This window comes from Rhyacophila brunnea, unplaced genomic scaffold (genome assembly GCF_057557595.1).
Source record: "Rhyacophila brunnea isolate RB1 unplaced genomic scaffold, BYU_Rbru_1.0 scaffold_2, whole genome shotgun sequence".
Taxonomy (NCBI): Eukaryota; Metazoa; Arthropoda; class Insecta; order Trichoptera; family Rhyacophilidae; genus Rhyacophila; species Rhyacophila brunnea.
The window spans coordinates 42,493,155-42,506,193 of NW_028232859.1; the positions used below are offsets into that span (position 1 = coordinate 42,493,155).

Sequence of the window (13,039 nt, forward strand, 5' to 3'; positions counted from 1 at the left end):
AATCGCCTAGAATGAAGTCTTTGCCACCGACTTCCATAATTTGCAAGTTGACATTATCTAGTCTTCCGTCATAATGTTGACAACTGAAGTAACTTTTATTATTAATCATTAGTTCATTCAGTTCATGTTTTGCATCGCATTGAAAAAACAGCATTTGAATTTGGCAAATGTGAGAATCGAACACGCAACTATCTCAATAATCAGGGATAGTAAATTATAGACTGAGAACTGACATGATCTTCCAACTCTAAACTACAAGATATTCAGATACGGTATCCACTGTTCATCTGGATGTAGTGATTTTTTTAAATTCTGCTTGTCAGGGGGATATAATATTGAGTTATTACAAAAGTAGATTAGAACACTAACTTTATTCAACCAAAATTTTTAGATTGAAGATACACTTTAAATTCTATATACAATTATACAGCACAATTACATTGGCGGTGGTGGAGTGACTTCATTGGGCATTTTGTACGCACCGACCTCTTGGAGTAATGTCTTTTTGGATTCAAAATAGTTCTTGAACCATTCTATGTGATCACGCTTGTCTTGTGCAGAAAAGTAATGGTTTTTTGAAAGACCGACGCATACTAATTCCATGAAATGCCTTATAGGTCCTTTCGGTGGGCACCAACCTTCTAAATGGTTTTCCAGGAATATGTGTTCTGAAAAATGCACAGCTTGCTCTGCCTCCATACCTAAAAAATATTACATATATTAAAAATGTTGAATTATTCACAAATCATTGTTACACCTAAGAAAACTTATTACATTTTAATGATAAAAATATACTCAAAACAAAAATATGCTGAAACTAATGAATCCTTAACCCTTTCGCTGCGAGCCATTTTCGCGGGAATTTATTTTCAGTCAACTGATCTGTTAAAACGGTCACTACAGCTAAAACAGATCGATTCCAAAATTAAAAAATAGATTACTAGATGAACTATATATCAGTTATTCCAAATGCACCAAGAAATAAACTATATTCGTTACATTCTCACTAAAATAAATCGAAGAAAGTGAAGACGCTAAAAATTATCCAAGCTTTGACCGCGCATTCAAAATGGCGGCCGTCCAGTCTTCACATACACGGTTTCAACACATACTACCGAGCAATTCGACGCGTTTGTATTTGTTATACACAGGGCTGTGTTGAATACATGCTGCCGTGTAGTTGGTTACGGTCTATGACAGATATATTACTAAATCACTTGTGGAATAATCAGTGGGTTATCGCTTATCGCATTTAGTAAGTCGTAAACTCAAATTTTATTACCGTTTCAAATTCTGAACCTATATTTATTTACGTCACCATAAAATAATGTTGTCATCCACTTATTCATTAATCATTAGGATGTTTTGGAGAATAAAACACTAAAAATAATTACCGCACTGCTAAAATACTATTATAATATAATTTATGAGGCGCCGTCGGCTTTTTCATTGTACAAAGGGCCTGTCGAATAATCGCCAGGCATGTGAACAGAGCTAACACAGTTTCGTGGCACATAAAATATATAAATTATTACCCATTATAATAATGTAAATATCAAACATGGAACAATGAACAAAGCCAAACGAATTTACTGGAGAGCTGTGCATCGATAAAATATTTTACAGCATTATTTCTTCGATAATATTATGTGGTAGTGACATTTTGGCGGGTGAAATAATTATTTCACATATATTTATAATGACAAAAAATACTAAAAACAAATCTTCAATATGTTTCTTTCGAGATCACAAATCACTAAGAAAAAATACATAACACTAACGTAATCATAATAATTAATTAAAAGGTAAATAAAAATATTATCGATGCACACTTTTCGATGCATGACCAATGTTTTGTTTTGATAACCCTGGTGACGCATCTAGTACACCCGTCTTCGCAATGGTGCGCGATTCAAACAACTGAATAACGAGTGTTCTTTTCAAAAATATATTTCCTTGTGTTTTACTTGACATTTTTATGATCTGTTGCCTGATATGTCTACCTAAAAGTTTGAACTAATTTTTAAAGCATATTATCCACAAGTGTCTCTTCTAGTTTGGTCAAAAATACGAGATAAAGTCTATGGCATGTTTACATGCCATATGCAGTCTAAGGGTTAAAAGTTATTTTTTAATTGTAAATTAACCTGTGAATTAAAAAAATTAAGATCAATGCAATATTCTGGAACAATTTACTCTTGCAGAACGATTCTCAAAACTTGACAAAACGCTTGTCAATTCACAATATTTTTTTTTTGTGTTTGATTGTTATTGAACGTAATGCATTCATTGCAATACATATTTGTCCCATTACGAATACATATTATGAAAAAAAAATGGTAACTTTCAATTTAGTATCTACACAAAAAAATAACCATATTATGTATATTGTATATTTGATGACTGTATGTTTTGGTCACTGATGGATTACGAATCATTTTGTGACTAATGTATATAGCAGACGTGGGCAAATGCGGCTCCTCATTGGGTTAAGTGCAGCTCCCAATATCTCTTGATAAAAATATAGGTATTTTCTTTCCCCATTATACTTGTATTTTTGCGAGTTTTCCTTTCTAAATGTGACTATGGTGTGGCTCTTGTTGACCTCATGTATGCCCATCCCTGGTATATAGCCTTAATTGCAATCTTCTAAGGGTAAATTGCATGTTTCGTGATTCCATCACTAGTTGTCCCTAGTACATAGTGCTATACGTCTTCACCTATGAGAAGATTTAGGAAATTTTATGTGTATTTAGCAATTATGATGATATTGTATAAACTTGCTTACCCTGTTCATTATCTATGGGAAATTTCCAGACCTTCCCTTGATTCGTCCATAAAATCATTTTTTGGTAATAATTGGCTGGCGGGTGTGTTACAGCCAAACGCAATTCATTATTTTCCAAAGCATTCCATGTTCTCAATTCGGTTCCTTCATTTTTTTGCATGTTTGTTTTGAATATATTCAACGGCTCACCATTAAACAGAGCAATCTGTTTCATTGACCTGTCCAAATAAAAATGAAAAATGTAGATATTCCAGAAAATACGTTGTTATCTATTTTTTTATAGGTGCAATCTTATTTTAACCGACGAAAGGAAAACTATCACCGTAATATACACATGAATTAAATATTGCTATCTGACTATATTTGACGTGGACATTAAATGCTTACTGTTAATTATATTTGTTGACTGGAATAATAATTCATAAGAGTAAGTTTTGAATCCTTATATTACATTTTATCCAGACTACCTTGGATAATAATGTCACTATACATTTACAATACCAAGTGAAAAAAACTGATATATTCTTGATTGGACTACGATAAATACAAATATTAATTCTTCTTCCTAGTGCTACAACCCTAAGTGTGTTTTGGCCTCCTCTACCTTCTGCCTCCATTCATGTTTGTACAACTTGACACTATCCATCCATATTATAGAAAGTCGACCATGTCATTGTTTACCTACCAGCTAACCAAAAATCAGTTTCTTTAACAATCAACAATAAAGACCACAGACAATATACAAATTCCCCATCTACTTCTTTCAAGAAAAATAGTATCCGGACACCTTAGATCACTATAGAAAATCATATGATCATCTCTGGTTCAGACTATTATGTAATGATCGATATTTCTCATTATTTACATTAGGTATATTCATTAGGCGAACAGTTTCAATAGCTCGTACCATAATATTATACTCTCAATAAATAATTACCTATTTCGTACAGGTAACTGTGCTTGCTTTTGGGGGAAAAGTGAATTGTTAGATTGCTTGCAGGAAATACTTACGTTTTAATATCAGTGCGCCTTGAAGAACCTTTATGAGTTTGTGATATAGATGATTTCAGCTCTTCATAATTTCTATTGCCATTGGACCGATACATAGCGCTTCTAACCTGTTGTGATCTCGATTTTTCTGCAGTCTCATCTCTACTTTCAGATTTGTCAACTTTCATTCCGTCCATAAGAATACTAAAAATAATAAACAATATTGTAAGGTTAGAAGTTCGACGATTTGAGCGAATGGCGATCAACCGAGTAAAAAAAAAATGTTGGTTTACTATTTACAAGTCAATAAATACTACGCCCACATAGGGATGTCATATCAAAAGAAAAAGTATCGATTCCTGGTATCTGTTTTGTCAAAGATTTATTTATGAAAAAACTGCCGTTGACAAAAACAAGCTATATCGCTGGAAAAAATGCTAGATTTTGCTAAAATAAAATTGCAAGTAAATTTACTTATTCTACCAAAAACGAAGTGCAAAACTCGAAAAATTGTCATTTTATAAGAACTATAAGAATACCTTTGTTTGAAATATCAAACAAATAATTTATTTATTTAACAACGCATGATAAATAATAATTAGGTAACATCAGAAAAGTGGAATCCCCAATAATCCTCAAACTGAAGTCACATACCTAAGCACACATTAAATTATATGATACCATTCACTATAATACCATGAATGCTCACACAGTACCGAACTATTAACTGTTGTGGAATCTTTTTTTTATGCACAGCAATGGTATTTAATATTTATTGCAAAATAAATCAATGACTTACTTCCAGTCGACATTTTCAGTAAACTTTTTATGTTCCAATGCCTTTTCTAGCAATTCCTGCTCAGTTTGTGCCACATTCTTTCCCAATGACTGTGCAACAGCTGTGGCAGCTTCTTTGATATCTTTCTCTACAAAACAAAAATAAAATGTAAACTTGACTTGCGAAGAGCAATAAATATTAATAATAACAGGATTGAATTAACAAAGTCAGAACTCGCTATCATAAATGCAGAGATTATGCAGATAATGCAAATTCTACACTGACACACACATAATCACAGCCATCTGGACTTTAGAGAATATAAAATCCCCCCGCTTTCTCACATACATACCACCCACCAACCTCTGCAAATCCCCCATTCACATTTCTTTATTTCTTCACACTACATTACAACCAGGATCGCCACGAGGGCTACAGACTCCTGTACATAAAAGTTGTCATCTATTAATAATAATTACTATACATTCTTTTCTTTTGACAATGTCCGATCCTAATGGAATCAGTGGGCCTCAACAGTGTGGAGGTTTCTATTAACCCTTTACTGCATGATTTTTTTTTTTGAAAAATTTTATTCTTGGTGTCAAAATGCCTTGTGAATGAAGGAAAAATAATAAAAAAATTTTTTTCGAAAATTCCATTAAATTTTGTATGTTACTGCGTGGTGTCGCAGATTTACAAATGTCGCAAATTACACTATGCAATTTACACACTAAGCAACACTGTGCAGTAAAGGGTCAACTCATTTAGTGCTGACACCGCGACTGGCGCGTTTGCGTTACCTAGCCATTCGATACAATTAACATGCTATTTAAATGTGGTAATTAAAAATTAATTAACAGCTCAGCAGTGATTGTATTAACCCAATGCTTACAGGCCGCACAAAATTGTGTTTTTGCTAATTGCTTTTCAAATGCAAATTAACACGTTAATTAAAAAATTAATTAAAAGAGCCCGTAAACATTGGGTTAAAATAGATTTTTGTTTTTACAAGAAATGGATATGAGCCACTTGCTCAACCTATTAGTAACAATATGTGTATTTGCCAGCCCCAGGATTTGAACCTGGGATCCACGACATTATAAGCTGACGCGTAAACCGCTCATTAATACTAAGCACTTTAATAATTTATATTTTGTTTATGTTCAGACTGACACATATATCATATCAGGAATCGTTTCACAAAAGCATGCAGGTACAACGAAATCAAATAAAATCGATATACCTATAATAATATGATAAATTACATAAAAGCATGACTTGTATAATACACAAAACAATCATACAAGATCACCGAATCAAAAGGTAACCAATTCTGAGAGTTAATTTCAGGTAGTAGCTCGCGGCCGCTCCTCGGTTTGGTTGCCGATGTGCACTGCATATACGGTTGCAGCGTGTCTGCTTATAGGGGCTCTTACATATTGGCCAGAATATAGACGAAGGACTGTATTAGAGCATGGTCATGTAGTGGTATGATGAAGTGATCTTTGTCACCTCTGAGGCAGCTCATATCACACCATCAAAAGGAATACCACCATATAAGACTACTAGACCATACTAGAACAATACAGCAGAATTTCGAAGTATCATTCCTAGACGAATTGTTTTTCCGTTTGTTAATACTGTTCATTCTGTTATAATACTATAACTAATGTCAAAATACACAAAAGTTTATCGCATTGATCATTCCTTTATTGATCATTTTTGTGAAATATTTTACAGAGCAAATAAACAGCATAACTAAAAAAGTAGAAAAGCTTTTTTTCCCCACTTCACTCATGATTGTTTTCAAATTTATTAAGTGCACCGACATATTCTTAATGGTGTTGTGTACAGTACCTACACACATAAAAGATTATCATGTAGGTAAGTAAATCACTATCTTAACCCTTTGGCTGCTACGATGTTGTGCAAAATCCGGTCGAGGATTGCTACCAATAATTGTCGATAAATTAAAGTATTGTATTATTTTTAGACACCTTACCACTCCAATTGATTCTGCGAAATCGGAATAAATCGAATTATGAAAACACGGTTCGTAATTAATTTATCGTTTTGAATAGATAATGAGGCGATTAGATATCCCGAGCTACATCTATTGCTAAAAGTAATTGACATATCTCTTTCTTGCTCCATCCTCCGAAATGCACGATCCGCACACAGTTTTGATTTTTACCAGTTATTGGAAACAATCGGTTATCCCACACGAGGGATAATAGGTACAAAGTAGTGGAATTAGGAAACTACCCGGCTGAAAAGAAAAATTTTGCATGGTGGCCTTGTTAAAAGATCTCGTACAATATGCGTGATTTGTGAAAAACTTCTTTATGCTGTTGGTATTGGAACATTTAAAATATGGACTGCAAATGATTTTATTTCATTATTTTTTTATAAATGAAACTGTTTTTATATAGCACAAATGCACTTTACTTTAAACACTGAGTTGAGTAAAAGACTTTCCCATTGGTTCAAATCCATAAAATATAATAAAACATTGTCCTTCCACTAAGAATTTGACTGTAAACAAATTTTTATATTGTAAACTGAAATTTGTATTTGGAATTGTTTTTATTATAAAAAGGGTGATGCCATGAAAAAAATATACAATAGTTATAAGTTCTAAACCTACCCAGTCACAAAAAATATATGAATCGGGATATATTACACAACAATAAAACTAAATAGATAAAACAATGTTTCGTAGCACTGGTGCAGTAGTATGTTCCCAAATTAACTTAACATTTCAGGCATCAAAAGCAAAACGACGATCGTTGTTAGCATTTCTGGCCATTATCAAAAACAACGATATATCGTGCGTAGCATTCTAAGGGTTATTGAAATTTATCAACATGGCTTATTAATTTTTAAACAATACCTGCGTCTTTTGGTGGGGATTTTACAAGTTTCGCTCTTTTAAATCCATCATTTTCTTGGATGGAACGTTCAGATGATTGGGTTTTAGTTTTGTAATTCATCATACTCTGTAATAGCTGGTTGATCCTCTCTGTCGCATCATTTATCTTGGGTTGTTGTTCCTCCTTTACACTCTCTTCAATTGGAGGTTTATCACCCTCATCCGGAATTTTTGCGGAGTGCTTTCTTATTAAGGACAATCTCGAAGTAGCCACACGAAAACGCCTGAAATGAATACATTCTAAATATTTTGACATTCTGTTTTTAGGTTATTTATTTAAAAAAAAAAAAAAAAGATAGTGCAAACTGGGAATGGGTTGCATGATGCTACACATTCATTTTATATATTATCAAGGTACTTTACATTGAAAGCATCTTTGAAAATAGTAAATAATTCAATTCAAAGTTTTCAAATCTTCAGCAAAACAGGCAGAATAATTTTATTGACAGCCGATGCCCAATTTCCAATTTTGACTTTAGAAAATACCATAAATAAAAAAATCCTCTTCCAGTACTGCCAGTCATGAAATTGAATATTACCTTATTTCGTCAGCTGTCAATTTGATATTCCAATATTAATAAAAAAGAGATTGGTCTCTCTTTGTAAAAATTACATTATTTTGATTTATTGGTTTTCTATAAAACTCTTGTAAAATATCATTACGTATATTGTCCACTCAAACGATGATAAGCAGCGTTCAAATTATTATTATTCAAATTTGACTTTGAAGTCCTTGAGATAGGGTTTGCTCTTTCTTCTTCGCGTGAGGTTATATTCTACAAATTTATTTTTCCTTTTCTTGTCGTTGGTCATTCCTCCCTTTTTATTTACTGGTCATACCCGCGCGTTTATTTTTTATGTATGGAGTTTGGGACCCTTTTGTCTTCATCTTGAACGAACGTTAAGTGATAGTTAAGTGAACGTTAAGTGATCAGTGATTGTGGCGCAACATCTGAATGACCATGAGGAGGATATTTTAAAAACAATGGACACCAGACGGCGCAGCAGAACTGCTACAGGAGGAAAAGTTCAACGTACGAGCATCGATTAAGATGCTGATGTTTGAGGTATTCTCGTTACGAACCTTATTTCAGCAGGGGGTACGGCAAGGGGTGGCACAACGTCCAAAAAACAATTCTTGGCGGCCCCTACGGTCGTACCAAAAAATCGAAGAGGGTTTTGGGGACAACGCATAATAAAATTGGCGAGAACATGACTCAGATCCTTACCGGAAGGATACCTTCACTCGGAAGGCACTATCAAGGATTCCTCCGAGCTCAGAGTCCCGGAAGGCCCTCTAACTCACATTATGGCTGGGGTACTCCCAAGGGGCGACGTCCTGTGGGAAGGGAGTTCTCCATCGGAGGTACGGGCTCCACCAGGGATCCGTACTTTAAGCGGAGGTGACAGCATCTGGACGACCAACAACATTGGGGGCCGCCTAAGAGACTTTCGGGGAGTCTGGATGACGTAGTGTACCCCCCCCCCCAACATTGGTAAAAATAATAGCCGTAGCCCGCATACCTTTTGTGCGGACACCACCATTGGTAAGTCCTTCTTTACTTTTACAGAAAGAATTTTAAACGCAACAATCAGCAGAGGCCACTCCCGAGATCGAGGACTTAAAGAACCCCCTAGAAGAAGCGGGTCCAACCCCCAGTTTTCTCTCAACCCTGTTTCTGATCAAGAAACAAGATGGGACCCTACGCCCTGTTTTCAACCGAAAGCGTTTGAATGAGTTCCTACAGCCAAAGCCATTCAAACTAATTCACCATTACGAGGTTCCAGCCGTCTTACAAACAGAATACTGGCTAGTAAACATAGATCTAAGCCAGGCGTACCTCCAGGTACCCATGGCTTCTCAACATCGTCGATTCGTTCGACTAGCCTACCAAGGGGAGCTCCTACAATTCATGTGTCTCCCGTTCGTGCTGTCAGCCGATCCGATTATGTTTGCATCCCTGACCAATTGGGTCGCCGAACGCCTACAAAAAAATGGCTGAGAATATTCACTTACCAGACGACTTCCTAGTAGCCAACCAATCCGAGAAACAGTCTCGGTTCAGGTGGAATACAGGATAACCTTCCTACAGTCTTTAGGGTGGTTAATAAATATTAAAAGATCCTGGCTGAACCCAAGCCAACAATGAGGGTTCCTGGACATCACGTGGGACACACAGAACAAGCGGAGGTTTCTGTCGCCGGAGAAGTGTGTAGCACTTCTTCACCATCTCGTGACCTTAGAACAACAAGGTATCATCTGGCATTTATACCAAGCTGAGATATTGAGCTCCAAAGTTTTGAATATGAATAAAATCTTAACTATATGCAATGAAAATTGGTAGATATTAACAAAATTATTCTTATTGCATTATGTTTGTATTTTCAAAGCATTTTATACTAAATATATCTGATATTATCTAATCCAGACATTAAAATTTTGTGATGGAACTTAATTGCTCTGAAAATCGAAAAAAATCAGAGCAACAAAGCTCTATCTGATTATTGAACCTTGATGATGTGAAAATTTTTTGCTACAAGGCTTAATTATTGTGTTTAAAATTGAATAAAAATACCCTTTTCGATTAATTCTTTATTAGAACAACATTAAATTAAACATAGTTCATGAAAAATGACAGGAGGTGGTATAAAAAAATGTTGCATAATACTGAGATTTAGAACAATATTAATAGTTTATAAAATGACAGGAAAGTATCTTCACTTTCAAGGTTTTTGTTGTTAGAATCCATTTATGATCCATGATGAACTCTCCAGTGTTCCAGAAACTCTCTGAGTTCTCCAGAACTCATATAACTTCACAGCTCTGAAAAAAAAGTTTTTATGATAATAGACTGGCATAAAAAAAATACTTTCACAAAACTATTATTACAAAACCTCTCAAATTACCATTGATATACTACTGGATGAATCACATGCTTCTTAAAATGACGCCTGATTTTCAGCGACTCGGCCAATGTTAAAACTTACTGAGTAAGCCCGATCTAGCTTGCATCTTACTCTAACTAATAGTCAGCGCATGACGACTTGCTCTGTCTGCTTTGGGTTGCAGCCACCCTTAGGTTCACTATTCCAAGAACGCAAATTTAGTTTTACAGCCAGGGCAATACGGGTAAAATTCGGGAATCCATGTTAACGGTCTTAACGCATTATACCTACAAAAAAATATTATAAGACGATATTCGTAATATCTTTTGTGGTACATTTTTAAAATGACACTTGTATGGGAACTGCTCATCTAGTAGTATATCAATGCAAATTACTCAATTTTTAAATGAAACTTAATAAAGATATCATTGTATTGTCACTGCAGTGATTCGGGAAGTAATAATTAAATAGTTTATGAAAAGAGCTATTGCAACTATTATTATTTAGTCAAAATCATCGCCAACATCTATGTTTTCTTCGCAAACAACATACTCTGCAACATCTCCGAGTACTTCCACTTACCTGAATAATAAAAAGGAGAATATGTATGAAATTATGACATATTCTAGAAACAATTTATTCAGATGTAATGTCAAATTTACAAAATATGAAAGAACAGCAAATAAATTAAGTACTATTTGAAAAGAAACATAAGTACCCAAAATTCTCATCAATTGTAATATCATCAGACAGTACCTATAACTTGAATATTGTTTATATTAAGAACAGCAAATAAATTAAGTACTATTTGAAAAGAAACATAAGTACCCAAAATTCTCATCAATTGTAATATCATCAGACAGTACCTATAACTTGAATATTGTTTATATTATCCAATAAATTGAGATTGTTGCTGAAAATAAATAGATAATAGAATTACTTATATTAAATTTGAAACAAAATAGAATAATTAATTGCAATACATGAATAACAAAAATAATATATAACCTCAAACTTACCATGTATTTAAAGCAACGATATTGTAGGTTGGTGAGGTATATTCGTAGTATTATCATCCTCTTAAATGTCCACAATACCCCTTTCACTTAAATTATTGCTCATCTGTATGTTATTTTAATTAAATTGTTGAAAAATGAAGCGCGAATATTTGAGAGAAACGTACTAGTTTGACAGCTGAACAGAAATTAAACCATATTGCTCCAAAATTATTTTTTTTACAGAAAATGGTCCATAGTTGCTTTCAAATTTTAAATGGAACCATGTTGTTCCAAAACAAATCACCAGTGCATCTGATATAGAACTTTGATGCCCTGCTATGTCATAAACTATAAAGATTTTTTAAATCTTGTAACACAGTTTTAAAGAGAAAATTATTATAAGAATTTTGGTACCAAAAAGTCAAAATTGACCAAAATGCCAGATGATACCTTATTGTTCTAAGGTCACGATCTGCTAATGCAGGTACAAAAAGGCAGATGGTCCCTCAGACAGGCACATATCCAACCCCTTCTGGGGCGACTTGACTTAACTTCACATCCTACCTCCACGAGGAAGGTTGTATTGCCGATGGCTACAATGCTCCAGTCATCAATATGGCCGATAGTGACGTTTCTAGACAAAATGCCGCCCCCAGGCATGGCCAAAATGCTACCCCATTTTTTTTAGAGTATCTTTTATTATCCTTTCATGACTCCAATATCTAAGAAATATGTTGTATGGATACATTACTAACAAAATATAATTACCACTAATTCCTATTGTATTTAAATGCCATCTCTGCTTCAATAGACAATGTTGTGAATCCACGGTTTCAGATGCATTTAAAAATACACCTGATAACTTCAGGTAAGTATTTACCTACTTAAAATTCGCAAATCTGCACGTGGCATTGCTGGTCATCAAAGACGTGACGTCCAAGGACAACGGAAGTAAACTAGACATCGCAAACCCGTCAAAAGTTACAGTATTGTTAAATCTTTTATGTTAATTAATACATTTTGTTTCTAACCAGTGAGCTGTTTTTTTTAATGGAAATATATTTTCGTTATTACTAAGTTTAGTTAGCTATTTTTACATATACCTAACGATTCTCCTCGATTTTCCGCCCTTCAAATAACTGCCGCCCCCAAGCGACGCTTAATCTGCCTACCCCACGGGACTTCACTGATGGCCGAGGTCCCATCCTCACCAATTGATGACAATCCCACCACAGGCCCAACAGGGCATCATGTGGTGGCCCTAGGCGATAGGATCCTCAGATTTGACACAACGCAGGTACAAAAAGCAGTTGGTCCCTCACAGTGGCGCACCCAGGATTTATTATTGGGGGGGGGGGCGAAGTAGGAGAATGGAAATTAGTCCCATAGGCTCTTTTTCTTCTTCATATAAATATTTTTACATAATTATTTCACAATACACGGCGATATATTTGTACAGTTTCTCCTAGTTTTTATTAAATTGGAGGCATAGTGCCTTTAACCGTTGAGCGTGTCATCAGCGACTGGCGGATTGGAAGTGAACAGCAACCATGCTGGACATGTGTACCTAGTATGCTTAAACATTACCTAAATAATATCGGCTGTGCTACCCGCTTGGTCTATAGCAGTGTTTCCCAAAGTTTGGTACGCATACCCCTTGGGGTACG

General features: G+C 34.7%; 1 protein-coding gene and 1 long non-coding RNA gene across 2 annotated transcripts; both read right to left on the minus strand.

Annotated features, from left to right (window-relative positions):
• Positions 1–352: 352 nt before the first annotated feature.
• On the minus strand, positions 353–7,965 carry mRpS31 (mitochondrial ribosomal protein S31). Its single transcript, XM_085946479.1, has 6 exons — positions 7,852–7,965; positions 7,450–7,712; positions 4,578–4,704; positions 3,800–3,982; positions 2,789–3,006; positions 353–701 (listed from the first exon to the last, which is right to left on the minus strand). The coding sequence occupies exons 1-6, from the start codon at positions 7,860–7,862 to the stop codon at positions 436–438; spliced, it is 1,068 nt and encodes a 355-aa protein (XP_085802605.1). The 5' UTR covers positions 7,863–7,965; the 3' UTR covers positions 353–435.
• Positions 7,966–10,127: 2,162 nt separating this feature from the next.
• On the minus strand, positions 10,128–11,706 carry LOC147072345 (uncharacterized). The gene is made up of 3 exons (XR_015070728.1): positions 11,394–11,706; positions 11,203–11,287; positions 10,128–10,312 (listed from the first exon to the last, which is right to left on the minus strand). It is a non-coding gene; the product is annotated as an uncharacterized LOC147072345 (long non-coding RNA).
• Positions 11,707–13,039: the final 1,333 nt, after the last annotated feature.

Coding starts and splice junctions, on each gene's coding strand:
- mRpS31 (XM_085946479.1), bottom strand. Junction 4,705..7,449: donor ATCCCCACCAAAAGACGCAG/GTATTGTTTAAA, acceptor TTTGTTTTGTAG/AGAAAGATATCAAAGAAGCT. Junction 3,983..4,577: donor ACTGAAAATGTCGACTGGAA/GTAAGTCATTGA, acceptor TATTATTTTTAG/TATTCTTATGGACGGAATGA.